Source organism: Emys orbicularis, chromosome 7, assembly GCF_028017835.1.
Source record: "Emys orbicularis isolate rEmyOrb1 chromosome 7, rEmyOrb1.hap1, whole genome shotgun sequence".
NCBI lineage: Eukaryota > Metazoa > Chordata > Testudines > Emydidae > Emys > Emys orbicularis.
Window position 1 is genome coordinate 11,831,606 of NC_088689.1, and position 26,132 is coordinate 11,857,737.

The window sequence follows — 26,132 nt, forward strand, 5'->3', positions numbered from 1 at the left end:
GGATATATATGTATGTATGTGAGAAAAATTTAAATCTTCCATTATTGTATGTTATTATAGCCATGTTGGTTCCAGAATGTTAGAGAGACAAAGTGAGTGAGGTAATATCTGTTATTGGACTGACTTCTTTTGGTGAGAGAGAGAAATTTTTGAACTTACACAAAGATCTTGTTCAGGTCTGGGAAACTAGTTAGTTTGAAGTCTGAAGAAGAGCTCCATGTAAGCTAGAAAGCTTTTTTCTCTCACCAACAGAAGTTGGTCCAATAAAAGATATTACCTCACCAAACTTGTCTCTAGAAAAAGCAAAAGTGTTATTTTTCAGTTTTCAGGATATCTTCAAATTGGATTATAACTTCAATGGAATAACATAAATATTTTGGTTTCAGATTTTTAGTGCTGCCTTTCCAACATACTGGTTTTGGTCCACATTGACAGGATTACAAAGCATCTTGAAAGCATGGTATGAGGACTTTTCACTAGAAACGTATTTTTATTTTTGATCTTAGCTGCAGTTTATGGACAGATTTTAAAGTCACTTTTTAATAATTACGATAAAAAATGTAACAGCGGTGGTTGAATACATGTAGTATCGGATTGATGCAGGATCCAAAAAACCATAGTTACTGCTAGGGTATGTCTACACTGCCCACCGGGATCGATTTATCGCATCTAGTCTCGGCGCGATAAATCGATCCCCGAGCGCTCTCCCGTCGACTCCTGTACTCCACTGCCGCGAGAGGCGCAGGCAGAGTCGACGGGGGAGTGGCAGCAGTCGACTCACCGCTGAAGTTGCATAATTTAGCTCAATCCCCCCTTTCTCCTGCCCCCCCCCCAGTGTAGACCAGGCCCTAGCCTATGAAACATCATGCAACATAGCAGACTGATAATTAGCCCCAAATGTATTTGGTGTAATGACTGGGGGGTTTATTAGGTTTTTTAGTTACAGAAGTGTTTAAAAAAATGATAGCACTCCTTGAAGGACACTTGTATTCTAGTTCTCTGTTTTATTCTGTGTGCATAGATGGAAGGAAATCAATCCGGTCCTGTGCCCGCACAGAAGGATGAAGACCAAGGTGGAGATCAAGGTGATACGGTGGATGCAAGGCCAGACAGAAGTTTCAGACTCTCCTTGTTTGAAAAGTAAGCTTAGTTTTATTTTATTTTTACATTTCAGTCTATTTGCAATGGAATGAATCCCAGACCATTTATGCCCCAAAAGTGAACAAATACTGCTAGAAAAAATCTTAAATATGCCATAAAAACTTTAAGTCAGGATTTAGAAAATTAAATTCTGTCAGTGCTGCTTATGAATTTATACACCTCATGTCCATTGAAAGTATTTCTCTATCCAGACAGTGCATGACTGTATGGGAAGGAGAAACTGACCACGATGCATGATGCTGATTCTTCACTTTTACTGTACTCCCATGATTTCAAAGATGAAAATCTTGGAAATTCCTAGTTGGCTTAATTTTAGGTTTTATTAAATAATAATAATTCTTTGTGGTTATTTTTCAAACATGGATGGTTACAGTGTTGTTTTTAAATCCATATGTGTCCTGGCTTTCTTTCTTTCTTGAACAGAGAGTCTGATCAAAGGGTTAAAGCACAAGCCTATGAGTCAGATGATCTGAGTTTTCTTCTTGCCACAGACACAGTGTGAGCTTAGGCAAGTCCATTAATTTCTCTGCCTCCATTTTCTTATTTCTAAAATGAGTGTTTTGTGAGGCTCAGTCAATCAGCATAAAGCACTTTGAGGTTCTCTAATGGAAGACCCAATAGAAAGGCTAAGTATTATAATCAATTTCCTAAATATTTTGAGTACAGCATTATTATTATTATAACCACAACCTCACAATTTCTGCAGATATAAAATGGAGGATGTAACATTTCACTTCCAGAACCTGACAAAACTTTTTTTAAAAGGCTTATTCATTTAAAATTAATTAAACTTGTTTTAACAGCATAATAGCTTGTGTGTTCTAAGGGGAAATAGTCGATTTCCATCCTTATGCTAAATTGCTTACAGTTTACCTCTTGTTAATGAAGACCATTGTGTGTTGAGAAATTATCTGAGCAGTCTGACTGGCTACTGTACCAGGCATCCATTCTTTGGGAATACCTTGAATCTACAAATTGAAACTATATCACTCTTTAAAAGTATTTCTGGACATTTGTTGTACCTTAAAGCCAGGGTCTCAAAGTTAAAGGTCACATACAGTAAGTCAGAGCAGGGCATAGAATCCAAGTGTCTTGTCTGCCAGGACCATGCTCTAGTCTACAAGCTAACATTACAACACCTCAGTATGAGATATTTCCTGGTGGCTAATTTTGGTTGTATTTAATGGTCGTTGGCTTTGTTCTTACCATCAACTTTTCCTACCAGGTGGTCAGTACTTTCAAGGAAATATTTGTTATGCACTCAGTTTATTATTGCTAAAGTACATATGTGGGCACGAAAGGAAAACAGTTAACTTGGTGCTGTTAACAAGGCACCTCTTTGTTCTAAAGTAGAAGGGAACAGAACTGTGATACACCATAGAAAGTGAATTGCGAGCCATGCAGAAGGGAAAAGAACTTTGCAGCTCCTGTTAACCCCTCTGTGGCTGCAGCTTGGGGATTCAGTTCCATGCAGCCCTAGAGTCGAGAAAGGAAGTAGTTGAAAATCTATGCCAGTATGGTGTATTTCTCTCAGTGCAGTAAAACGTATGATGCAGACCACAGCATAAATTGTTGCCAATCTGATAAGAAATAATTTCCATTCTGTGGCTTTTCCACAGCAAATCTGTGATGCTGTCAATCCAGTTGTGGACCTCTGCCTTAGACACATGGCCAAGTGGCCCAGGGTCAGCTATTGAATTGCAACATGGCAATTTTTCTCTTCTTTTCTTCCAGTTAGGGGGATTTAATTCTGTATGTTTCATCTCTTTGAAAAGCTTTCTAGATTTATTACCATTTTAGGAAACAAGCTGATTTGTTAAAAATCACCTGCTTTTTTGTTTTGTTTCATTACCACTAGATGGCAGGCTAATATCGTTTTTGTTGGTTAAAAAAAATCACCAGAGTGTGATCACTCTGTCATATAGAGAATCACAGTTGTATGAGCAATTGATATGGTTTTTATTTTGCTGAGCAGAAATCGCAAGGTACTGCATGGCAAGCTTGATGACAATAAAAGTGTGAAAAGTTAATGGTTAAGAGAAAATTTGGCTGATAATTTGAAAAATGTATGTGCATTCTTCATGTGACCTTTGGAAACAAAAATACGTATCACATTTTTCTCATCTGCTTTGTGTGATATTGTAATACTTTTATATGCCTTTATCTCTTTGTAAAAAATTCTCATTTCTCCACAGGATGCTTTAATATCTTATCTTTCATGCACTTAAGCCTCACTTGGAATTTCAAAGATGTTACCCCAAATAGTAACAAGGCATTTTAAAATTTATGTTGTCTTCTTCCGCCCTCCACATAATTGCTCTGTCCGTTGCATGTCATATGAAAATATATGTGTTGTGGGTATTGGAGAAGCACAGGAGCCATCATTTCTTTTAAGCATCCAGAGGCCAGAATTCAACACAAAGGGTAAAATTCTGGCCCCACTGAAGTCAAGCAAGAGTTTAACCATTAACTTCAATGGGGCTAGGATTCCATCCACAATGTATTTTTAAAAACAACAGAATGCCCCTACAGTGTGGCAGAGTAGAGCTTGCTTTGTTAGCATCCGTGGTTGTATTTCTAGTGCACTTGGCTAAAGTGAAGCATTCGCGGGCAGTAGCTGTAAGAATTTGGATACCAGTACAACTATTATTGAATTGTATAGAACTGTTTGTCCTCAGGTTACTTTACCTTTTGCCCACTGCTCTTCTTTATCTCTTTTACACTTAGTATTCCCCTTCTCAGGGCATGTCTATACTATAAACGTAAGTTGACCGGTGTGGGGAGAGGAGAGCCCGGAGGGGGGTGGGGGTCAGCTGGGTTCCAGGCGGGGAGATCCACACCTGGAATCCAGTTGGCTGCCGTGCTCCCGGTGGGGAGCCGAGAGCCCAGGATGGCAACTGGACTCCTGGTGAGGAGATCCGTGTCCAGTGTCTGGTTGGCTGCCACGTTCCTGGCGGGGTCCCGAGAAGCCTGGTGCGGCTGCTGGTGGGAAGCGGGAAGCTGAGAGCTATGGGTCAGCCAGGCTTCCAGTGGGGACATCCACACCCAGAGTCTGGTCAGCTGCCGTGCTCCCAATGGGGAGCTGAGAGCCTGGGTGGCAGCCTGGCTTGGAGCGGAGACCGGGCAGCAGCCCGGCTGGGGAGCCGGCTCCAGGGGAACCATGATATTGACAAGAATGACTGCCAGTAGGTGTAAGTAAGGCAGTGTCTGCAGGGACACTGTGTTGCCCTCGCTACACCAACATAAACCCTATGCCTCTAGTGGTGGTGGAGTTATTATGTCAGTGTAGCAGGGCACTTACATGTGCAGCAACAAGGCTGTAGTGTGTATACTGACATAGTTAGGTCTACCTAAGGCATCTTACACTTTAGTGTAGATCAGACCTCAGTTGGAAAGCGTTATCTAGTATATAAATAAGTATCTATTTAAGAATTCTTAAGTTACTGTAACAGCTTCCAGGCTTAGACCCCCTCAAGTGCACCCCTTAAGTCAGGGCGGGCAAACTACGGCCCACGGGCCGGATCCGGCCCACCAGCCGTTTTAATCCGGCCCTCGAGGTCCTGTTGGGGTGCGAGGTCTGGGGCTTGCTCCACTCCGGCGCTCCAGCCAGGGAGCAGGGTTGGGGGCTGCTCCATGCAGCTCCTGGAAGCAGTAGCATGCCCCCCCCCCCTCCGGCTCCTACGCGGGAACTGCAGCCAATGGGAGCTACAGCGGACAGGGCAGCATGCAGAGCAGCATGCCTGGCTGCGCCTCCGCCTAGGAGCTGGAGAAGAGACATGCCACTGCTTCCGGGAGCCACTTGAGATAAGCACTGCCTGGAGCCTGCACCCCTGAGCCTCGCCCCCTGCCCCAGCCTTGACCCCCCTCCCACCCTCCGAACCCCTCGATCCCAGCCCAGAGCACCCTCCTGCACCCGCAACTCCTCATCCCCAGCCCCACCCCATACCACACCCCTAGCCAGAGCCTGCACCCCTTCCCTCACCCCAGCCCCAGCCCTGATCCCCCTCCCACCTTCTAAACCCCTCGGTCCCAGTCTGGAGCACCCTCCTACACCCCAAACTCCTCATCCCCAGACCTCCCCCCCGCCCCCCCAGCCAGAGCCCTCACTCCCCCCCCCCCGCACCCTACTCCCCTGCCCTAGCCCGGAGCCCCCTCTTGCACCCTGAACTCCTCATTTTTGGCCCCATCCCGGACCCACACCCCCAACCAGAGCCCTCACCCCCACTCGCACCCTAACCCCAATTTTGTGAGCATTCATGGCCCACCATACAATTTCTATTCCCAGATGTGGCCCTCGAGCCAAAAAGTTTGCCCACCCCTGCCTTAGGTGACAGGCCTAGCTTCATGCAATTAACTCTGTATGGAGTTACATGCTTCTACCATCTTAGACAGGTGCTCCAGGCTGCAGCCTCCTGTTTCTCAACCACGTTAACAACACAGGCACAATTCAATTTTGGCACCTGTAAGCTTTTCCCTTTGGGCGCCTGTGACAGTATACGTTTGCTGCGATGTACAAATAGCATCTTTGGAACAAAGCATTATTTATTCATTCCTCAAAGGTGCAAAGGGTAAAAACAATAAAAGGTCCCTAACTTACACCGTAAGTTTTTCTTGAGATGGAGTTAGCTGAGCTGATTGGGTCTCTGTAATATTGCTACAGTATTTCTATAAAGTAGTTAATTTTGCCTTCAATAAGGAATCAAAGCACAAAACTATAACAATTTGAGCGCTCTAATTTTAATTAAACTGAGAACGCTTATTTTAATCAATTTGAAAGTCGCTTTACCAGAAACATCATCCATCTGTGTTTTGCTCTTCAGCGGTTATGACATCCTCAGTTAAATAGAATATACACAAATTTTACATGAGCTTTTTTCTGTTTTGCAAACTGAAATGCAGATGAAAAAGACTTACAAGTATATAGACCTTTTTCATATTTCCTGTTTCTCCTGGGGCTATAGAGCATCAGGTTATGAGAACCATGGACTGAAATTATAGAATGACAGAATTGTAGGACTGGAAGGGACCTCAAGAGTTTATCTAGTCCAGTCCCCTGCACTCATGGCAGGACTAAGCATTATCTAGACCATCCCTGACAGGTAATCTTTCACCACCCATGTCTCTGTGTATCAAATTTTTTAAAAACAAAGAGCCACATCTTTAGCTAGTGCAAAGTCTGCATAGCTTTATTGAAGTGAATGGACCCCAATAAACACCAGCTAAGGATCTACATTAAAATGTCAACAAAAATTCCCTTTTTTTTTTTCTTTTCTTTTTGGAAGCGGCGGTTAGGAGTGGGAATTGTGGCGTTAGTGGTGCTATTTTTTTTTCTTCATGTATTTGCACTGAATACATCTGCTGCGTGACTCTCATGCTGGAACTAGAATGGTAGGTTGGTAGAGCACTTTGTTCAATGAGACCTGAATCATTTGAAGAATATACGTGTACATGGATTAATAACCTGTTACAATGACAGCTTTGGAGATGTAGAGGGATGGGGAATTTAAGGCTGACAAGAGACGCTCTTTTGTTGTTCTCTTTCATCCTCCTGGGAGTTATTTTCCACCCACCTTTGATTACCAGCAGTTTCCTTTTATTTGTTTGACAAGATACATCACAGGTAAGCATTTCAGGATGAATTGTTTCTCAGAGTGCGCACATGTTTGGTTTCCCCTCACTTCCACATACATTTTTATAAGTTGCCCACCCTGTATTGTGCAGGCCACTTGAAATGCTGACCTTTGGGAAAAGAGGCCCCTTAATACGGAACAGCATTGCCTTATTTACAGAAAAGCAAGTAGGGTTGTCGGCAATTGTGAAATTAGTCACTCATGAAGTCTAAGTGCTCCTGCCTTGTCCTAGTGTTGAAATCCTAATGATGAGCTGAATGACACCTCATTTGTTTCAGCAGCACCTTTGTACATTTTTTTACTGCAATGTGTAGTTAAACTGTGAGCTTTGCTGCCACCGAATATTACAGATTATTTAAAAAAAAATAAACATGTATATGAAAAGTATTTCCTGTGTCCTCACAACAGCCAGGATAAAAATTGCCAGGCTGTCAGGCTTCCTGCTACAGTTAATAGCTGATTGATCTCTCACTATCTGGAACCATAGACTGATTGTGTCCAGATACAATGGTGATGGACACAATGTGGGTAGATCAGGAAGATATTTTATCCACATTGTATTGAGAGGAAGGATGGGCTTGTGATTATGGCATTGGACTAGGAACTTGGGAAATCTGGATTCAATTCCCAGTTCTGCCTCAGGCTTCCTTTTTGTCCTTTGGCAAGTCACTTACTATCCCTGTGTCTTAGTACCCTAGCTGTCAAATGAAGATAATGATCCTTCCTTTTCACCCATTCTTTCTCTGTCTTGTCTAGTTCAATTGTAAGCTCCCTCAGGTAGGGGCTCTCTTTCTTTGTGTTTCTAGTGTACCAAGCACAATGAGGGTCTTGCAGGTTTGGGGCTTGCAGGTGCTATTATAATATAAACAGTATGTAACAATGATAAAAATCATATGTGCTTTCTGTCTGAAGCATTTGGCGTTTCATCAGTTTGAGAGAGGATTACTGGACTAGGTGGTTTTTGCTGGTTATGGCAATTCCTGTGTGAATAATAAAAGTATACTTTGGAAGATTTTTTCTAATATAATACACCAGGAATTTTTCACTTCTAATTAGTCTTTATCTTTCTGATTTTGTGTGTGTGTGTGTGTGTGTGTGTGTGTGTGAGAGAGAGAGAGAGAGAGAGAGAGAGAGAATCTAGAACTCAATCACTAGAGAAGGCCTGCAGCCAAGCTGGTGTTGGCATAAAGTTCATTAAACCCAATCGGTACTTGTTCTTTCCTCTTGGAGACATTTGCATATGGTACATGGTGTAAATGCTCAGCTATCTTGGAACTTTATTTTAGCAATCACAGCAGCAGGTAGGATTTGCACCTCTCAGGTACGAAAAACCAGGACATCCAGGATAAAAAACCAGGACATCCATAAAAACCAACACTTGGCAGTGTGTACTGAGCACCCTTACAGATATCTTACAGGACAGCTACTTCCAAAAAGTGATCCTAGGAAAACCTGGATAGGTGGCAAACCTAGCAGCGGATCAAGTATCAGGTTTGCTTTTAATTATAGTAATTTGTCTGTCTCTTTGCAAGGAAGCCAAGATAATAAAAATATTTCAAAGTTTAGGGGAAAGCAAATCACACATGTCATTTATTATTTTTTCCATTTTTACATAACCAACCAACAACAAAAAAATGGAAAAATGCAAACAAAATTAATAGGCTTTGGAATACATAAAGAGTAAATCTATGGGAATTATTTCTAAGATACAGAGTGCTAAGGGTTTGTTGTTCTTTTTTAACTGTCTGTTCGCTTGGGTTAAAAGTTTTCAGAAATGCTCTTTATCCTGCTGTGGTGGGTAAGAGTTTGTTAAAAGGTAAAGTTGTGCTCTTCCACCTCACTTTCCTTTCCTAAACTCCTGCACCAGAGCACTGATAGAATCATAGTGATGAGATGTTTTCTGCCTGTCAGCAAAGGTGGATCAGGCCTGCATGACCTCAGCAGCTTGCTAGGCCATAGCCATGGGGGTTTGAATAGCCCCACAGAAAAGTCCAGCGTAACCCACTGCTGACATAGGCGAACCTTTGGGCCTGAACGCAGAGCATCCTGCTTCACTGTCCATTATAGCCCTGAGCATGGTGGGCTCCTAACATTTCTAAAGAAGATTAAACTTGCTCTTGGACACGAGGGTGAAACTATTTTCAGATGCAGAGTGGAGTGATATTTGATGATGAGCCAAGGTACTGTACAGTGACATATCTCTCCTTCCTCCTCTGTTGCTGCCTTTGTGGGAGTGTCATGAATGAATTCCCTAAAATAATTCAGACATAGTGTTCTCCCCAGCTAAAGGTCACTCTGAGGGCACAGTACTCTCGCCATTTCATATGCAAAGGTATTCTGGAAAAGTGTACTTTTTGCTTTGCTTTGTTTAGTTTTATTATTAGTTTTATTAGGATAATGTTGATATAAAAATGTCTCTTTTTAGTTTATATTAATACCTGTGGTGGTGGTGTTATATAACATAATTAGAAATTATCTGTGTGTATTATGCAGCCGAAAATCTAATCCTGAGGGATCTCAATTTTCACAACTCCGATGGGAGGTTCATACATACAGGACTTGCAGAATGGAACTGTCTCCTGAAAAGTTATCTGTACTCTTTTGTGTTTGTAAAGCCCTTAGTGACTTTTAGGTGGTATATAAATCATATCATATCACACAAAAAATACATGAGTTACCACACAACAGAGTGTCAGGCAGAGTAGCAGAAATGTAAACCAAGGGTCAGAGAATAGAGCTTGCACTTTATTGGCTCTGTTTAATTGTGAATATTACACTGCAGTGCTATCGTGTAAGTGTATGAATAGAGATTTGCAGAAGACAACGTGCTGTGTACAAAAGAACAGGAGACTGCTGCCTGACTTTTTTTTTTATTTTTTAACTGTTGCTAAATGTTTACACAATACTTGTCAGATACAGCCTGTTATGTCCAACATTTGTACTAACATGAAACTGAATGAGCCCCACTATGCTTCCTATAGTGAATAAAACTTCAAAGAAAGAATTAATTTTGAATACTATTGACTGTGACTCAAGCTAATACGTAGTTATAAAAGAACAAGGTATTTGTTATTTAGATTTTATAAACTGCCCATCTCAAACTCTAGGTGCATCTACAAGATGGAAAACATGCCAGAAGTTACACACTAAGGTTCTGATCCTGAAAACAGCTGTACTTGGCAGACCCCTCCATTCCACAGAGAGCCATTGACTTCAGGGGCTTTGCATGTGGGGGAAGCCTTTGTGGAGCAGCTTGCAGGATCAGGGCCTAAGCCATTGGATGGCTTAGGAGAATCTAGGCCCTTTGTTGCTTAACTCCCTCTTTTAATTCAGTCTAGGTGGGTAGCAGAAAGTAACTTCCTTTGAAAACTTTTAAGTGGCCTTTGTGCAGTGAGTTACAGTCACAGTATAGTTCCAAAGTTTTCCTAAAAAACACCACTGGAACTGATTGTCAGTCTTAGCAAAGAAGCTGAGAACTGAATGGTCACTATGGCTAATCCTGCAGACTCTTATGCACAAGCCTAACTTTACGGTCACAAATAGCTCCATTGATTTCAGTGGGCCCCCCACAATACTAAAGTTAAGCACTTGCATAAGTGTTTGCCATATTGGGGCTTAAGCCTGAAGTACACTTGCCCTCTTCTCTCTCCTTCCCACAGTTGACGCTCAAAATTGAGGCACATTGGTGAAGTAGCTTGCAAAGAAGTGGGGCACTGCCTGTGCCTTACTTTTTGTTGATAAATGTTCATTTTGAACTCTGATATTATCAGTTTGGAACTTTTCACCATCATTAAATATTTTTTTTAAACACAGATACACTTCGTTATCAGGAATAATTATTCAGAACTCCTTTTATGTGGTACAGTATTGCTCTCTGACTTGCTGTTCTTAGGTTCAGAATCTCTTATACAAAGCATTCCCTTGCAATGTCTGTGTCAATCTTAATAGTTGCCAGGTGCTTGGGGAGGAATTCAGATGCACAGTGTTGTCAGGACTAGAGCTGAGAGGATTTTTTTTAGCAATTAGTATATTCACCCCAAAATTGTATTTTTTGGTTGAATTAAACTATTTGAGAATGTGTGTAAAATTCAGCTAATAATTTAAGCCAAATAAAAAATGAAAAAAGAAAAGAAAAACTCTAAACAGTTTTTTGTCATTTTTTGAAACAAAACATTTTTAATTTCCTTCAAAACAACAGTTCATTTAGAAATTAAGCTAATTTGTTTTTAAAAAATTTGTAGAAAGTGTAAAACCACCCAAAGATATAATGAAACTAAATGGAAAAAAATATTTCAGATTGAACAAAATGTTTACTTTGACCTAAAACAGTTTTTGGTTGATTTCAGTGAGGAAAAACAAAAAAATTCAGTTTTGATTCAACTGTAAATGACGGGGGTTGGGGGTGGGGGGGCTTGGGTTTTTTTCCCCAGATTTTTTTTCAATTCAGCCACCCAATCAAATAATTATTCACTCAGCTCCAGTCAGGACCTACATTCCCTTTTCTTTTCTCTTCTGGAGGAAGGGTTTCTGTTCTGGTGAAAAGGTTCTTATGGTAATATTTGAAAGTCCCGTCACTTTCTGATCAGAGTAGTTTTCTAAAGCATGGTTTAGAAGTCTTCCAAGGTTGGTTATTTTATTAGTGAAAATCCTTCAACGCTGGTAGTAATTTCAGTTAATTCAGGCAAATAAGCAGGTCCCCCTAGGCAAATTGGTAGTGTAAAACATTTGTTTAAATTCCATTTATCTTCCCTGTGTTTTTAAAGGTTAATTGTTTCTTTGTCATCAGGGGTTGGTTACTTGAATTGTTAAACTACTGGCCAGTTTTTCTTTCAGCCATTTCCTAAAGTGGTATGGCAGTAAAGCCTGACCTCTGTTAAACAAGATGGAACAATGATTAGATTTTATAAATGTTTACAGTTGAACATTTCAGCAGAGTAAAAATACTTAGGGCTTACATAGCATTCTTCAAAGCACTTGAGAGGAAGTTAAGATTCATCCCCATTTTACAGATGAGAAACCTGAGAAACAGAGAGATGAGGTGAATTGTCAAGAACATAGTGACTCAATAGCAGAGATGGGAATGAACCCCAAGCTTCCAATTCCCAGTCCAATGTCTTATCCACAGTACCATCCTGCCTTTCTATAACTAGCAGTTATAGTGATTTCAGTTCCACATTCCAGTGTCTTGACTTCTTACATGAAGAGCCTGACCCTGAATACTTTATGCACAAACTTCATTGTCAATCCCAATGCCAATATTAAAATCTGGTGTTCAAGTCAGTTTCAACCTGTGTAGTTGGGGAAGGCACTCACCAAATATGCCTACTCCTTAACCCACCTAATATATCCTTTCTGTTTAAAGACTAGTAACACAAATGATTCTTTGCACAAATAAAATACTGGGCATTTGGACATTCAAGCATTGGCATGTTCCTTCCACCCCAAAAAAGGTATTTCTCTGCCTACCTAATATAGAGTTCAGGGGAAAAGGGGACAGCATAATTATCTATTATTTGTAGGCTGCTCTGAGTGTACGTGCCACTTTACTCAAGTAGATGTATCAAAGAACAAAGTCTCTGCTTCAGAGAATTTATAACCTAAAAAGTACCAGTCAGGTACAAACAAAGAGTGGCTTGTGTCTGTTATTGCAGATAGGCTTCCAGTACAGGTACTTGTAAGACATGATTTGAAATAGGAGAGAGAAGGGTAACTGGGGGTGTTAGATTAGGAAATCTGAAGAAGAGGAAGGAGTAAAAGAGAGCGGTTAGGAGTGAATCTTGAGTAGAATGTAGGAATGCCATGAAAACCCTATAATAACAAACCAAAGCATGGTCATAAGAACGCAACAGATAGAAACTGACCACGAAAATTGTATCACTTAAGTTGATGCTTAAAAACAAATATGATACCAGAGACAGCTATTTTTAGAAGTGCTTTGATAATGAACATTTCCTCCAGACCACTTCAGAGGCATAGAGCAACACATTTTCCATGCTGAGGAAAGCTCCAAAGTCCTTACAAGGTTCTGTTGAGATTTTAAACTAATACTGTTTCTGGCTCACCCATCCAACTTACAATATTGTGACATAATGGGCAATATTCTCAAACACAGGTTAGTAGTTAGATGTCAGGATCACATCACTATTATTCATCCATCCCTTGCTGGCTCTTAGTAGAAAGGCTAAGATGTGACGGGTTGGGTCACAGAAACTCCCTTTGGGCCTTCCACCTGATGTGCTGGGACTACCTCTGAGCCCGTTTTCCCTGCCAGCTTGGGACTTCAGTATCTTGTCTTGTTTGAGTCAGACACGTTTGCCTGCTGCAAACACAGATCCAAGTCTGAACCATGTCCCCCACAAGTTGCAGGCTTAACTGAAAACAGCTTAAGAAGTGCTCCTGTCTCCAGCACTCAGATACCCAGCTCCCAATGGGATCCAAACCCCAAATAAATCCGTTTTACTCTGTATAAAGCTTATACAGGGTAAACTCATAAATTGTTCGCCCTCTATAACATTGATAGAGAGATATGCATAGCTGTTTGCCCCCTCCAGGTATTAATACTTACTCTGGGTTAATTAATAAGTAAAAAGCGATTTTATTAAATACAAAAAGTAAGATTTAAGTGGTTCCAAGTAATAACAGACAGAACAAAGTAAATTACCAAACAAGATAAATAAAACATGCAAGTCTAAGCCTAATACAGTAGAAAACTAAATGCAGGTAAATCTCACCCTCAGAGATGTTCCAATAAGCTTCTTTGACAGACTAGCCGTCTTCTAGTCTGGGCCCAGTCCTTTTGCCTGGTACAGTCCTCGTTCCAGCTCAGGTGGTAGCTAGGGGATTTCTCAGGACTGCAGCCTCCTTTGTTCTGTTCCACCCCCTTATATATCTTTTGCACAAGGCAGGAATCCTTTGTCCCTCTCTGGGTTCCCACCTCTCCTTCTAAATGGAAAAGCCCCAGGTTAAAGATGGATTCCAGTTCAGGTGATGTGATCACATGTCACTGTAAGACTTCATTACCCACTTCCAGCACACAGGTATACAGGAAGACTTACAAGTATACAGAGCCATTTACAACCAGTTGTCCTGGTTAATGGGAGCCATCAAGATTCCAAGCCACCATTAATGGCCCACACTTTGCATAATTACAATAGGACCTCAGAGTTATATTTCAGATTCCTAGTTTCAGATACAAGAGTGGTACATTTATACAAATAGGATGAACACACTCAGTAGATTATAAGCTTTTTAATGATACCTTACAAGAGATCTTTTGCATGAAGCATATTCCAGTTACATTATGATCACACTCATTAGCATATTTTCATAACATCATATGGAGTGCACCGTCACAATTCTCAAACACAGATTAGTAGTTGGTAGATGGATGTCAGCATCACATCACTACTATTCATCCATCCCTTGCTGGCTCTTAGTAGAAAGGCAAAGACTGAATGGGCCATAGCAGAATTGGCTTCTGACACTTAGGAGCATGAGATAATCATGATCAGAAGTATAGGATAGTTTATACTCTATAAATAGAAGTCTTCAGTTTCTAGAACAGGCAATAAATTCTCTTCAATAGAATTTTATGATCAGTCATACAAATGAATGACTGTCCTTGCAAAGCATATGAAGGCAGCAGTGCCCAAACTTTTCCTGTCATGCCCCCACCCCCTTACCAGTAATGGAATCTGTCCATGCCCCCCCTCCCATTACCGCACAGTTGTCTCAGCAGTGGCTGAAAGCAGAACTGGGGGCAGAACGGGGGATGAGGGAGGAGCTGGGACTAGAGGAGGAACTTGCCTGGGGTGGAGAGGGAATGAGGGCAGAGTTGGGCTGGAGCTGGGCTGGGGACAGAGTAGAGCTGGGTGGCACTCCTTCCCCCCCTCTCCATCCATCAATAAATCCCCCAAAGCCCCTAACCTTGTGGGGGGAGGGGACTTTCTAAGCCTCCTCCCTGCTTTCAAAACCAAAGTGTAGTTTACTGCATAGTGTCACTTTACAATTCATTTTTGATTAAGGGCATCCAGTTTCCTCTTTAAAAAAAATTCCCTTTCACACAAGAGTGGAACCTTGCAATTTGTAATTTTGTCTTTATTCTCCTACTTCTCTGTATAGCCAGACTGACTATTCTCTTCCAGGCAGAGATGTTGTTTCCTTTATATATAAATCACCACTGAGCTTATTCCTCACAAGGGAAAGAAGCGCATGGTTTTCAAAAGATCCCAAATGGAAATGGATCATTGTCAGACTTTTTTTTTAATCCCCGCTAACTTTCAGCAGCAGTAATGGGATTGGTTTAGCTACAGGTTGCGTGGGTGAGATCACATTTTTTTCCTGCCGATACTTATCGTCTCTTCTTGCTCTAGAATTTCCCGGTTTATGTTGCTTTTCCAAGAAGTGGCCTTGCTTACCTGAACAAAGTGCTATTACAGACTCTGGCCTCTCGGGCACAATGTTCAACATTGCTGGAAGCTGCGGAGTTAAATCGCTTTTGCAATGTGCTGGATATCCTTATTAATAAGGTCCACCACTCATTGGGTCCAGTTTGATAATCATGTTGAGATGGCAATATCTTTTGTGGAAATATACACTGCTACAGTTACAGAGTCTGATCTGATGTCTTACATGCACGGAGCTCCCACAAAATCAACTGGAGTTCAATGCACAGAGGCTTGTAGAATCAAGCCTACAGTATGGATTGGAGTAAATAAATGAGCTGGGGTTACAAAAGGAAAGACTAGAGCACTCAAGGGGGATAACAGTCCATGCACTGAGCTTATTGCACATCTTGTGGATTCTGAGAATGGTAAATGTAGTGCAGTGGAAGTGGGGGAAGGGGGCAGTGAGCTCCCAAGGAAAGAAGCCCTCCAACCCGAAGAGAAGAAGACAGGAATGCTGAGAGACTCCATTCTCAGCAAAAGAGCTTTTCCCCCTTAAAAGCAGTCTTTAAACATGTTTAACTATTAAATGGTAAAAATGTTTTCTAGCGGTTTAAACCCATGGGCTCAAATCCCCAGGTCTTTACTCACTGGAGTAAGAATTTGATCCACAGTGAAGCAAGATGGAAATTACTTTATGTCCTCTCCGTGAATCTCTAGGGTCACAAAGTTCAGCAACAGGGTGGTGAATAGGATGAGACAGGCAAGCAGAAATACTAATTGTTTTTATCAACGTTGCGCTCATTTCAAAAATAGTAATCATTATCCCAGGGTAGACAGAGAGTAAGTCCAGCCTTTGTAAGGTAAGACTCTCAGACACAATACTACTGTCAAGCCTAAGCCAGGACTTAGTGTGCACATTCTGGTTTTCATTCTGTGGACAAACTGATGTTGCCAAAGGGGAATTCAATTTTGCTGGACTCTTGATCTGACCAAAAGGAGGAGGAGGAGCTCAGTGCCTGAGAGGACAGAGAGGCACAGTAATATTCCTGTCTAATATTCCACACTAATATTCCTGTGGGACTGGGCTGACTGACCAATGGAGGGTGACCAATAGTGGCGCAACACAGAAGAATTATGGCATAATTTAGATGTAAAAGCTGAGACCACAACCGTAAAATACCGTTGATCTTTTAATCCAGACAAAGTTGAATCAAAAAAATGGGGAAATTGGAGATTTTGGATTTCAATGATGCAATATGAAAAATAGAAACTGAAACTGAATGTTCCTATTCAATCTTTTTTGCAATAGGAAAATGAGGAGACATCCATTGAAACTGACAGGCAAACAATATAAAAGTAGTAAAAAGAAACGCATATTTACACAACTGATAATTAACCTGCCGAATGCCTGACGCAATAAATTATTGTGACCAGGGAGGTTAGTAAAAACAAACAACAAAAAAGACATTTATATGGCTAATGAGAACATCCTCAGTTAAACAAGTTAAAGGATAAAAATGTTTATACATTTATAAAGCTTCATGCTTCCAGTCATAAACCAACTTCTTACTTACTAGTTTTAGGTAGGAACGTCCCCTATGGGCAAATTCTTATATAATTGTCCATTATGTGCATTTTCTTCTACCTTTTTCTTATATATCTGGTATTGGGCTCTCTAAGATAGTAGATTTTTATCTTCTGCTGCTAGAAAGACCATTGATCTAGTCCAGTATGGCAATTTGTATTTTCCATTTGGGCATGCGGAGACATAGGGTGATCCAAAAGTTGGAGTCAAATAACAGATTGCGTGCTATCTGGGTTGAAGATCCAATATGTACATACACCACAAGTTTGCTTCCTTAGTGATTTGTCAGGCATTGGCTTGGACCATTACCAGGAGAAATTTGCTAGAATTACTTTGTTGACTGCCAGTAAGTACACTGTGGGTCTGATCCTGAGAGGTACTGAGTGGCTGTCTCGTCCCTGCAGTTTCCATTGAAGTCAACAGAACTTGCAGGTCCTGCGCTCTTCATGTCACACAGGAACAACAGAGAAATAGAATAGATTCTTGCGTGCCTGGAGAAGGTCTCATACTATGATAGGGATCAGCTAAAATATTTGATGGGGACTATATAGCTGGGTTTCGGGAAGAGTACAGGTTTTTATATGCAGTTGGGAAGACAATGGGTTACTGGATGCCGTGAGAAAGTGTGTCAAGGAATGTTCATGGGATGGGTGCATCCTGTAAATTAACAATAATTGTGTGCTGATACCACTCAAGGATGTTGTATTGCGTGTAGCAACAATGCTTCTTTATTTAGGAAACCAGTTAAAATATTTTTTCTGCTAAAACCGAAAGTTGCATAAGCCTGAAACCATTATGGGTTGAGGAAGCTGTATACTGTGCATTTACCTGGATATTAATTTTTAAATGCTCTGTTCTTATTTTGAAATTCCCTTTCCTTGCATCTTTGCCAGATCTTGTGTATTACTGCAGGATCAGATTACAGATGGGAAAGATAATTTTAGAATAAAATAAAAATTGAAGCCGTACTTGAAAGTCCAATTTAATAGTACTATATTGTGGAGCTAAATGTGGATAACTCTTTCTGTAACCTCCACTTAGGGCAAAGTTGAATAATTGCCTTGAGTGTTCTGATTGCTTCCAAAGCCCACAAACAATCTGAAGGGATGAGAGTATCAAGCAGGTAAATGGCTGACTACCAGAAAGTTTAATATTAAATGCTTTTGAGAGTCTCCATAACTAGAGACTATTCAGGAGCCTTAGTAATCTAAGCAAAAGAGGAAATATGATGTAAGTACAGTACCATAATAAATGGTGCAGACAGGGCCAGCTCTAGGATTTTTGCCGCCCCAAGCAAAAAAATTTTTGGCCGCCCCCCCTTTTTTTTGGTGGCCTCCTGGCCCCAACCCCGCCCCAACTCCACCCCTTCCGAACCCCTTCCCCAAATCCCCAGCCCCGCCTCCTCCCCTGGCGTGCCGCATTCCCCCCCCCCTTGCTTCCTGCAGGCCCTCCCGCCCTAGCTCACCTCTGCTCCGCCTGCTCCCCCGGGCGCGCCACTGCTCTGCTTCTCCCCCCTCCCTCTCAGGCGAGGGAGGGGGGAGAAGCGGAGCGGCGGCGCGTTCAGGGGAGCAGGTGGAGCAGAGGTGAGCTAGGGTGGGGGGCGCAGGAAGTAAGGGGGGGTAGATGAACTGCTCCCTGCTCCAGCTCACCTCTGCTCCACTACCGCCGCCTCTCCCGAGCGCCCGCTGCTCGGCTTCTCCTCCCTCCCAGCCTTGCTGCGCGAAACAGCTGTTTCGCGCGCGGCAAGCCTGGGAGGGAGGGGGGAGAAGCAGAGCGGCGGCTGCGCGCTCAGGGGAGCAGGCAGAGCGGAGGCGAGCTGGGGCGGCGGGGGCACTTTTTCCCTATGCCCCGGAGTCAGCGCCTATGATGTCTGGCGCCAGAATGCCGCCCCTAGAAATGTGCCTCCCCAAGCACCTGCTTGTTTTGCTGGTGCCTGGAGCCGGCCCTGGGTGCAGAGAACATCTCCTAGGTGCACCTATTTACTTTGGCCCTTATCAGCAGAACAAGAGGACACTTAAAGTTAAAAGACAACCATTTAAAAATGGAAAAGATATTGCTTATAAAAATGACAAATAGCATTGAGAAGAGCAGCCTGGTCTCTTGCTTAGCCTGTCCCTAATAGTAGAGCAAGAGGGTACTCAAAGCTAAAATTGGGAGGGGAAAGAAAATCAATTTTTTATAGACAACAATTAATCAACTTGAGCTCTCACTGCTGCAGGATATGGTTGAGGCAAATAACTTAGTAATTTTCTACAACGGCTTAGATATAGGAATAAGAATAGCAATAGTAGTTAGGTTAATTAGGCTAAAATTGCAAGGATATAGGCCCATCATCCACTTGTATTAAAAAGAAATTTCCCCCTATAATATAGTGTTATATTGTTACTTGTGTTGAGGACAGGAGATATCCCTTCCTCTGGGGCATCCAGCAACAGACACTGTTGGAGACAGGATACTGGACTAGATAAACCCAAGAGATCTGCTGATTCTCTGCCCCCGTCCTGACCATCGCTTCAGATGTTGCATATGATCCAAAGTTCATTGAAGTCACTGGAAAGACTCCTATTGGCCTCCAGAGGGGGTTAAATCAGGCTCTTTGTGGACTGTTGTCATCTGACTTTTGTTTTATAAGCAGAGTAGAGGCTATAGGTAGTTTGCATTGCTGCAGTCCCTGTGTAGGAGACCTTGCCAGCACCAGATGCCTACTGCCAGGGCCCTGCCAGCAGACTGATCAGGCCCCATTGTCTCTACCTATAGTAAAATCAGGGCCTGAAATAGCAGCTAACTTCCCATACATTTCCCCCACCTAAAATTAGCTAGAGGAACAACATTACTGCCGTGTTTTTGTTTGTTTTAAAACTTCACTTACAGTAAAAACTGTGAGTAATCTTCCTGTCATCTCTCTATAGAAAAGGTCCTTTTGACTCTAATGCAATTGAAGTCTCTCATAACGCAGGAGGAAGCACAGTATGTAATTACATGAAAGAAGTGTATTTTTATCTTTCTAAAATTTTGTTGCATTATAAGAAAATCATAAAAAGAGTGCTGTGTAGTGCAGTGTAGTGCTCTAGCTCAGGTTAAAGATACAGGTGTTTAAACCAAAAAATGAAGTCACATTCACTTTCTATAATAGGAATTTGATACTTCATTGGCAGACAAATTTTACATATGTCACTAGGTCATACGTTACTTTTAGGAGTGGAAACATTTTCATCCTGCGTTCTTACTCCCAGGGCTTGTAGAGCAAAGGGGCCTGTTGGGTCAGTCCATTGGCCTCTGCCAGGTCATGAGGTCAGCTCAAAACCCTCTGGCTGATTTTGGGGAGCAGCAGTGGATAGCTGCAAAGAAATCCCGATCATTTCTTCCTTGAACTGTTTGCAGTGAAGTAGGCTGGTAGGTTGTGACTGGGACCATAGGCTGCAGGATTGTACTTCCAACTGGACTCCCAAACCAAAGGAGGATGATTGTGACATGCAGGGTCAGAGTTTTTGTATGGAGAAATATGGGATGATCTTTACGGGTCTAGCTAGAATATAGAGGACTCTGTAGGTAAAAGAAGAAGAAAAAAGGTGGTGTGGCAGTGATTCTGGAATAAGATAAGGGACTACAGAGCATGTGATTTCTGTCATTCAACATCCCTTCTGGTTTTGTTCTCACAGAAAAAAGAAGAATGGACTGGAACAGCAGCCAGAGGTCCCTGTCAGTAACCAGTGCCGAATTGTTAACCCAACATTCAAGTATAATATGGACTACAAGAAAGTTGGCAAATGTATTATTATAAACAACAAAAATTTTGAGGACCAAACAGGTATTTCTTGTGCTTGTCTCATACTTTAATTTGTTTCCCACCCTTTGCATTAACATTCTTTAGAATGACTTTAACATCAGTTGATCAACAAGCTCTCCCCCTCCCTCCCACACACACACTTTTTTTTTTTTTTTAAGACATGGAACTTTGATCAATATTTTTTCTTGCTTTGGAAATTGCTATAACCATTTCTTTGCCTACTCACTCTGCCTATTTAACATTTATCCACTATAGCAGTGCCCAGAGGCCGCCTTTTGCTAGATATGTTTTTCAGGTCTCAAAGAATTTACCAGCTTGCTTTGCCAAGTTATCCTGTGCACCCAGCTTCCATGCTATGTTGGTAAAATTTGAACTTTTTCCATGTCCTCCAGCCTGAATTATAACTTTCCGAAGCTGTCATATGGGCCAATGCTGTCATAGGCTGAAAATCCAAATTGAGCAGTATGTAGGTCTTCCCAATATACTCTGGAGATTTCCCCTCCCACTTACCTGGTTTATGCCGCAGAGTGGGTTTCATATCTTCACAGAACAAAACCAAATTGCCTTATTAATGCACACAAGAGGGCAGGTGATATTATATAACATTTGTATTGTTGTAGTGCCCAGCAGCCTCATCCGGATCAGAACCCCTTTTTCCTAAGCACTGTACAGACATAGTAAATGGAAGTGCCTGCCTCAAAGAACTTATATCCATTTCCTTTGTATGGGAGTTGTTGGGGATTTCTGGCCTGTAAGTGAGGGAGGTTGAGGACATGGGACTAAATTAAGGTTGAAATCTTAACTACAATTTTTCTGACTTAAAAGCATTTTGTAGTTTGTGGTTTTGTTTGTGTTTAAATATAACAAGTTTTTTTTTTTTAAAAAGACTCTCAATACACTCTCATTGTTCTTATCTTGGAATGCTGTACACATGAGTTGTACTGCCTAACCACAACAGAGATAGATGAGGCCACGGGGCCCTACTCTGCAAGACGCTGAGGATATGAAGCACTTTGCAGGCCCAGGCCCATTTTAACATTGAACCTTGCATTATTTTAAATGAAAGCCAAAAATCTTGCAGGTTGATCTGAAGGTAGTGGGGTTATTTGTGAATGTTTGTTTCAAAATCACATCACCATATTATTTTCTAAGCTAGCCAGTAAATTATAAACCTAGAAAGTCACCTGTGAACATTCGAGTTATTTGCTTTGCTTTGTGTGTAGCCAGCTGTATTCCTCTTCATTTTCTGTCAGGTATGGGTAAACGCAGTGGCACCGATAAAGATGCTGAAGCGCTTTTTAAATGTTTTAAAAGCTTAGGATTTGAGGTTGATATATACAACGATCAATGCCGTGATGATATGAAGAAATTACTCAAACAAGGTAACAGTTCACATTCCTCGTGTTGATGTACTTTTCCATATAATAAAAGATGTGGTACCAGAACAGACTGAAGCTTTCATGTTTTTCCCCTTAATTCAGAGCTATTTTATTCTCTTGTTTTACTCAACTGAGAAAGTGGCCTATGCCCAGTTGCTCTGCCTGCCCGGATCTTGGGTCTGGTACCGAGCTCAGTTCCTGCTGCTCGGATACTCTCCCAATTATCCAAAAGTGGTTTCTGTCTCCCCTCATCTGCAATCTGTATTACTGAAAAATCCCCACTTCACTTCCCCTGTTGGAGTTGCATAGAGGGTCCCACTGTACAGCTAGCGCTGCAAAGAGATGCTGTTTATAGTTCTTTCATTTATATTAAGTTTAATGTAATTTCCTTTGTGCTGAGAAAATGTTATTTGATTTGCAGCTGCGGATGAGAACCACAATGATGCTGCCTGCTTTGCCTGTATCTTTTTAAGCCATGGGGAAGAGGGCCACATTTATGGCACTGATGGAATGTTGGAAATCAAGGATCTGACCACATTCTTCAGAGGAGACAAGTGTAGAACTCTGATAGGCAAACCCAAATTATTTTTCATCCAGGTAACAACCTTACAAAGTAGATACTGCTGGGAGGAAAAATGTTACCAGTGGTTTCCTACTGTATGGTGGCCCTGTAGGTTAACTTACTGAATTTTACAAAGATGTTTGACCAGCAAATCATAGATTGGAGGGTAGCTGGCTATAGGTATTGTGCATTTGACAATATATCATACATATATAATACAAATGTGTAAAAATGTATATATTTTCATTGTAATTCTCTCCTCCCACCTCTTGTATGTTGCTTCTCTTCCTAGATGCTAATACAAGCTCTTCAAGCGGAAGGATTATCTTTCTGGGTGTGTAGGCAGAGCTGTGAATGTAGGCTGTCCCTATAGACTATTGCATTCTGTCAGGAGAAATCTGTGCATGCGATTATTATAGTGTATTATTACATCATACATATAATTAATAACATTTTACTGAAACTAGTCAATAACCTGCTGTGCTGGTGAAAGATGCCCAGTTGACAGCCCAGGGGACTGAAGCCCCCTATTTGTCTGTTTAGTATGTACATTTTGGGGTGACAGCAGGAGTGAAACTTCCCCTAAGCCACTCCACCATCTTCCCTCAACCCTGTTGTGGAGGATGAGAAGTACGGCATTTCAGACTCTTGGCCCTCTGTAGATTGCCAGCAAGAGTGTCAGAGTGACACTTGTGATGTGTACAGTTTCCCATTGCAAACAACCAATTCCTCGCACATAGTCCCACCAAACAGCCATCAGATGGTAACAGCTTTCAGTCAGAGGTGAGCTTTCATCAAGAGGTGAAACATACTTGTCTGGAGTTCGTTCCAAGGTGTCAACTCACCAAGCAGCATAGCTAAAGGGAAAGTGAGGATTGAAGGAGGGGAATGGAGGACAACATTAAAAAAGAAGGGATTTGGGATATGTAATTGTATAAATGTTAAAAATGTAAAGTACTTGAACTACAATGGCATGGCAGTGAATGACTTTGGTACTAAGGAGAATATATAATTCTGTACTTCATTGTTACAAGAAATTTAAACGTTACTATACAGTGTAACTTATGGACATAATTGATCATCCACTCAAACTAATAAACTAGTAGACTAGCAAAATTGGTCGTGGTTTAAAATGTTAGCGAACACGTTTTAACTAACCCAGTTTTAAACAGGATTTTGTACTTTGTGTAGATATAAGGATATATCATGTTTAAAAATGCATCACTAGTTGTGGTCAACCCTAGATTCCCCCTAAGGTTCAGTATGATCAACTAACACATTTTCCAACAAGACTTTCCTTGTCTATACTAGGTGCAAAGTCCTGTTTTAAATTTTCAGTTAAATCATACTAACCAATAGTTTTCAAAACATGACCAATTTTCCCATTTTAGACAAGCTCTTCTTGTCTTTACCATGTTTTCAGGCATGTAGAGGATCTACATTTGATGACGGGATACAAACAGATTCTGGACTTGCAGATGACACAGAGGTAACAGATGCCAATCCCAGATACAAGATTCCAGTAGAAGCAGATTTCCTGTTTGCTTATTCCACAGTGCCAGGTAAGTAATGGGAAAGACAGGCTGACATCCGTATGCAATTGGATGCATTGGCAATTGGGCATGCATTTTTGCATCTGAACTTTAGAAATTCAGCCCCTAAGTATGGATAAGTAAATGTAAAAGAAATTGAATATTTTGGGACAAAATCATTTGCCTGTTTTAAGTGTATTTTCTTGTAATTTTACTGAGTGACATTTTATCCATTTTATTGTGGAAAGAATAATAAATAGAAGTGCCAGACTAGCTTTCTTTGCCTTTCAGTACTTCATTTACCTCTGTGTTCTACTTTTCTTTTTTAACAAAAAGTGTAATTAAAGAAAAAATATTCTGTATATCTATAGTGCTCTGGGAATACAAATTATGATTTTTGGTGGTGGTAGGCATTAAATATAAAGTCCACAGAATAAAGAATACAAAGTTGAAAATGAAGTTCTGGCCATGAAAACTTCTTTAAAGGAACAGAAATAAGTTGCCTTAAAATACGTGTGGAAGTATAGTGGACTGAACATGGGCATCGGAGTCAATAACTCCTGAATTCTAGACCAAGCTTTGTTGATGACACATTGGCAAATCATAAACTCCTCAGGTCATAAACTGCCCCATTTACACTGGATCAGAGGGCTGGAATATCATAAAGGGGGCTCTGAAAGCTCCAGATGCAGTCAGGGGAAAATTCCCTGACACTGGTAGTCTGGAAGACAGCTGAAAGGCTGAGTTCTGAGGCCCCTTTGAATGTCCTGGCGTAGTGGGCATGCGCTGGAAAGGCTGCAGTACACAACATATCCTCAGATGCACAGCACAGAATTTCACCCCTTAAATCAGTTTCCCCATTGGTGAAATTGTAATAGTGATACCTCATATGGGTATTGTGAGGCTTAATTAATTATAGACACTACCTTGATATAGAATGTGCTGTATAAGGGCTAAGAATTATTAGCTTCTTTTCTAAATTGCTTCAAAAGTGAGTCATAACATAAGAATATAAAAATGGCCGTAGTGGGTCTGATCAGTGGTCCATCTAGCCCAGTATCCTGTCTTCCAACAGTGGCGATGCCAGATGCTTCAGAGGGAATAAACAGAACAGGGCAGTTTATCAAGTGATCCATCCTCTGTCCAGTCCCAGCTTCTGGCAGTCAGAGGTTTAGGGACAGCCAGAGCATTAGGTTGCATCTCTAATCATCTTGGCTAATAGCCATTGATGGACCTATCCTCCATGAACTCATCTAATTCTTTTTTGAATGCAGAGTCCCATTCCCCTCTATATGCCAATAAGGGAGGAAAGATAATCCATGTGCTTTCTTATCTCTCTCTCTCCTTGTAGGTTATTTTTCCTGGAGGAACCCAGGGAGAGGCTCATGGTTTGTGCAGTCTTTGTGCTCCATACTAAATGATCATGGGAAACAACTTGAGATAATGCAGATCCTCACCAGGGTCAACTACATGGTGGCCACAAACTATGAATCACAGTCGGATGACCCACGCTACAGCGAAAAGAAGCAGATACCCTGTGTGGTCTCCATGCTCACTAAAGAACTTTACTTCTAAAAGTATATTCAAAGGGTTGATGTTAGGGCACACTTTCCCCCCCCCCAAGGAGATTTGATTGTACACTCGATGCATATCTCATGTAATAGCAGATACAGATTTGTACTGGCTTCTTATATTTGGAAAAGGTGATGTATCTGATTGCTGAGCCCTAATCAAGGTTTTATAGGATGTAAAAGCAACTCTGGACCAGACCTTCAGCTGATGTAAAGTCCATAACTCCATTTTCATATATATAGCTATACCGATTTACAGTAACTGAGGATCTCATCCTCCATACTTAGCAGCAGAGAAAGACTGGAAGCTGTTTTCCATATTACTTGCTCTGTACACTCAACTGGATGCTGTTGACTCCTCTCTGGTAACTTTTTTCAATTTTTGTTTCATTTTCTATAGTTTGATTCCCCCCCCCCCCATCTCAGAAGTTTTGGAAAACAAATCTTTTTTTCTATCTAATTTTGTCCCTTCCCTTTGATTGCTGATATTTTTTACTTTACATTGTTTCTAGTACTGCATCACTAAAAAGGTGGAAGC

At 41.3% G+C, this 26,132-nt stretch overlaps 1 protein-coding gene across 1 annotated transcript; it reads left to right on the forward strand.

Moving 5' to 3' along the window:
• The first annotated feature begins 437 nt into the window (after nt 1-437).
• On the forward strand, nt 438-25,598 carry CASP7 (caspase 7). Its single transcript, XM_065407998.1, has 8 exons — nt 438-460; nt 1,022-1,140; nt 8,078-8,282; nt 20,423-20,571; nt 21,804-21,932; nt 22,351-22,526; nt 23,915-24,053; nt 25,375-25,598. The coding sequence occupies exons 2-8, from the start codon at nt 1,062-1,064 to the stop codon at nt 25,596-25,598; spliced, it is 1,101 nt and encodes a 366-aa protein (XP_065264070.1). The 5' UTR covers nt 438-460; nt 1,022-1,061.
• Nucleotides 25,599-26,132: the final 534 nt, after the last annotated feature.

Excerpts from the sequence above, each read along its gene's own strand:
- CASP7 (XM_065407998.1), top strand. The coding sequence starts at position 1,062 with ATGAAGACCAAGGTGGAGATCAAGGTGATACGGTGGATGCAAGGCCAG. Across the intron at positions 1,141-8,077 it reads AGACTCTCCTTGTTTGAAAA|CAATCACAGCAGCAGGTAGG; the intron begins GTAAGCTTAGTT and ends ACTTTATTTTAG. Across the intron at positions 8,283-20,422 it reads AGCAGCGGATCAAGTATCAG|AAAAAAGAAGAATGGACTGG; the intron begins GTTTGCTTTTAA and ends TTGTTCTCACAG.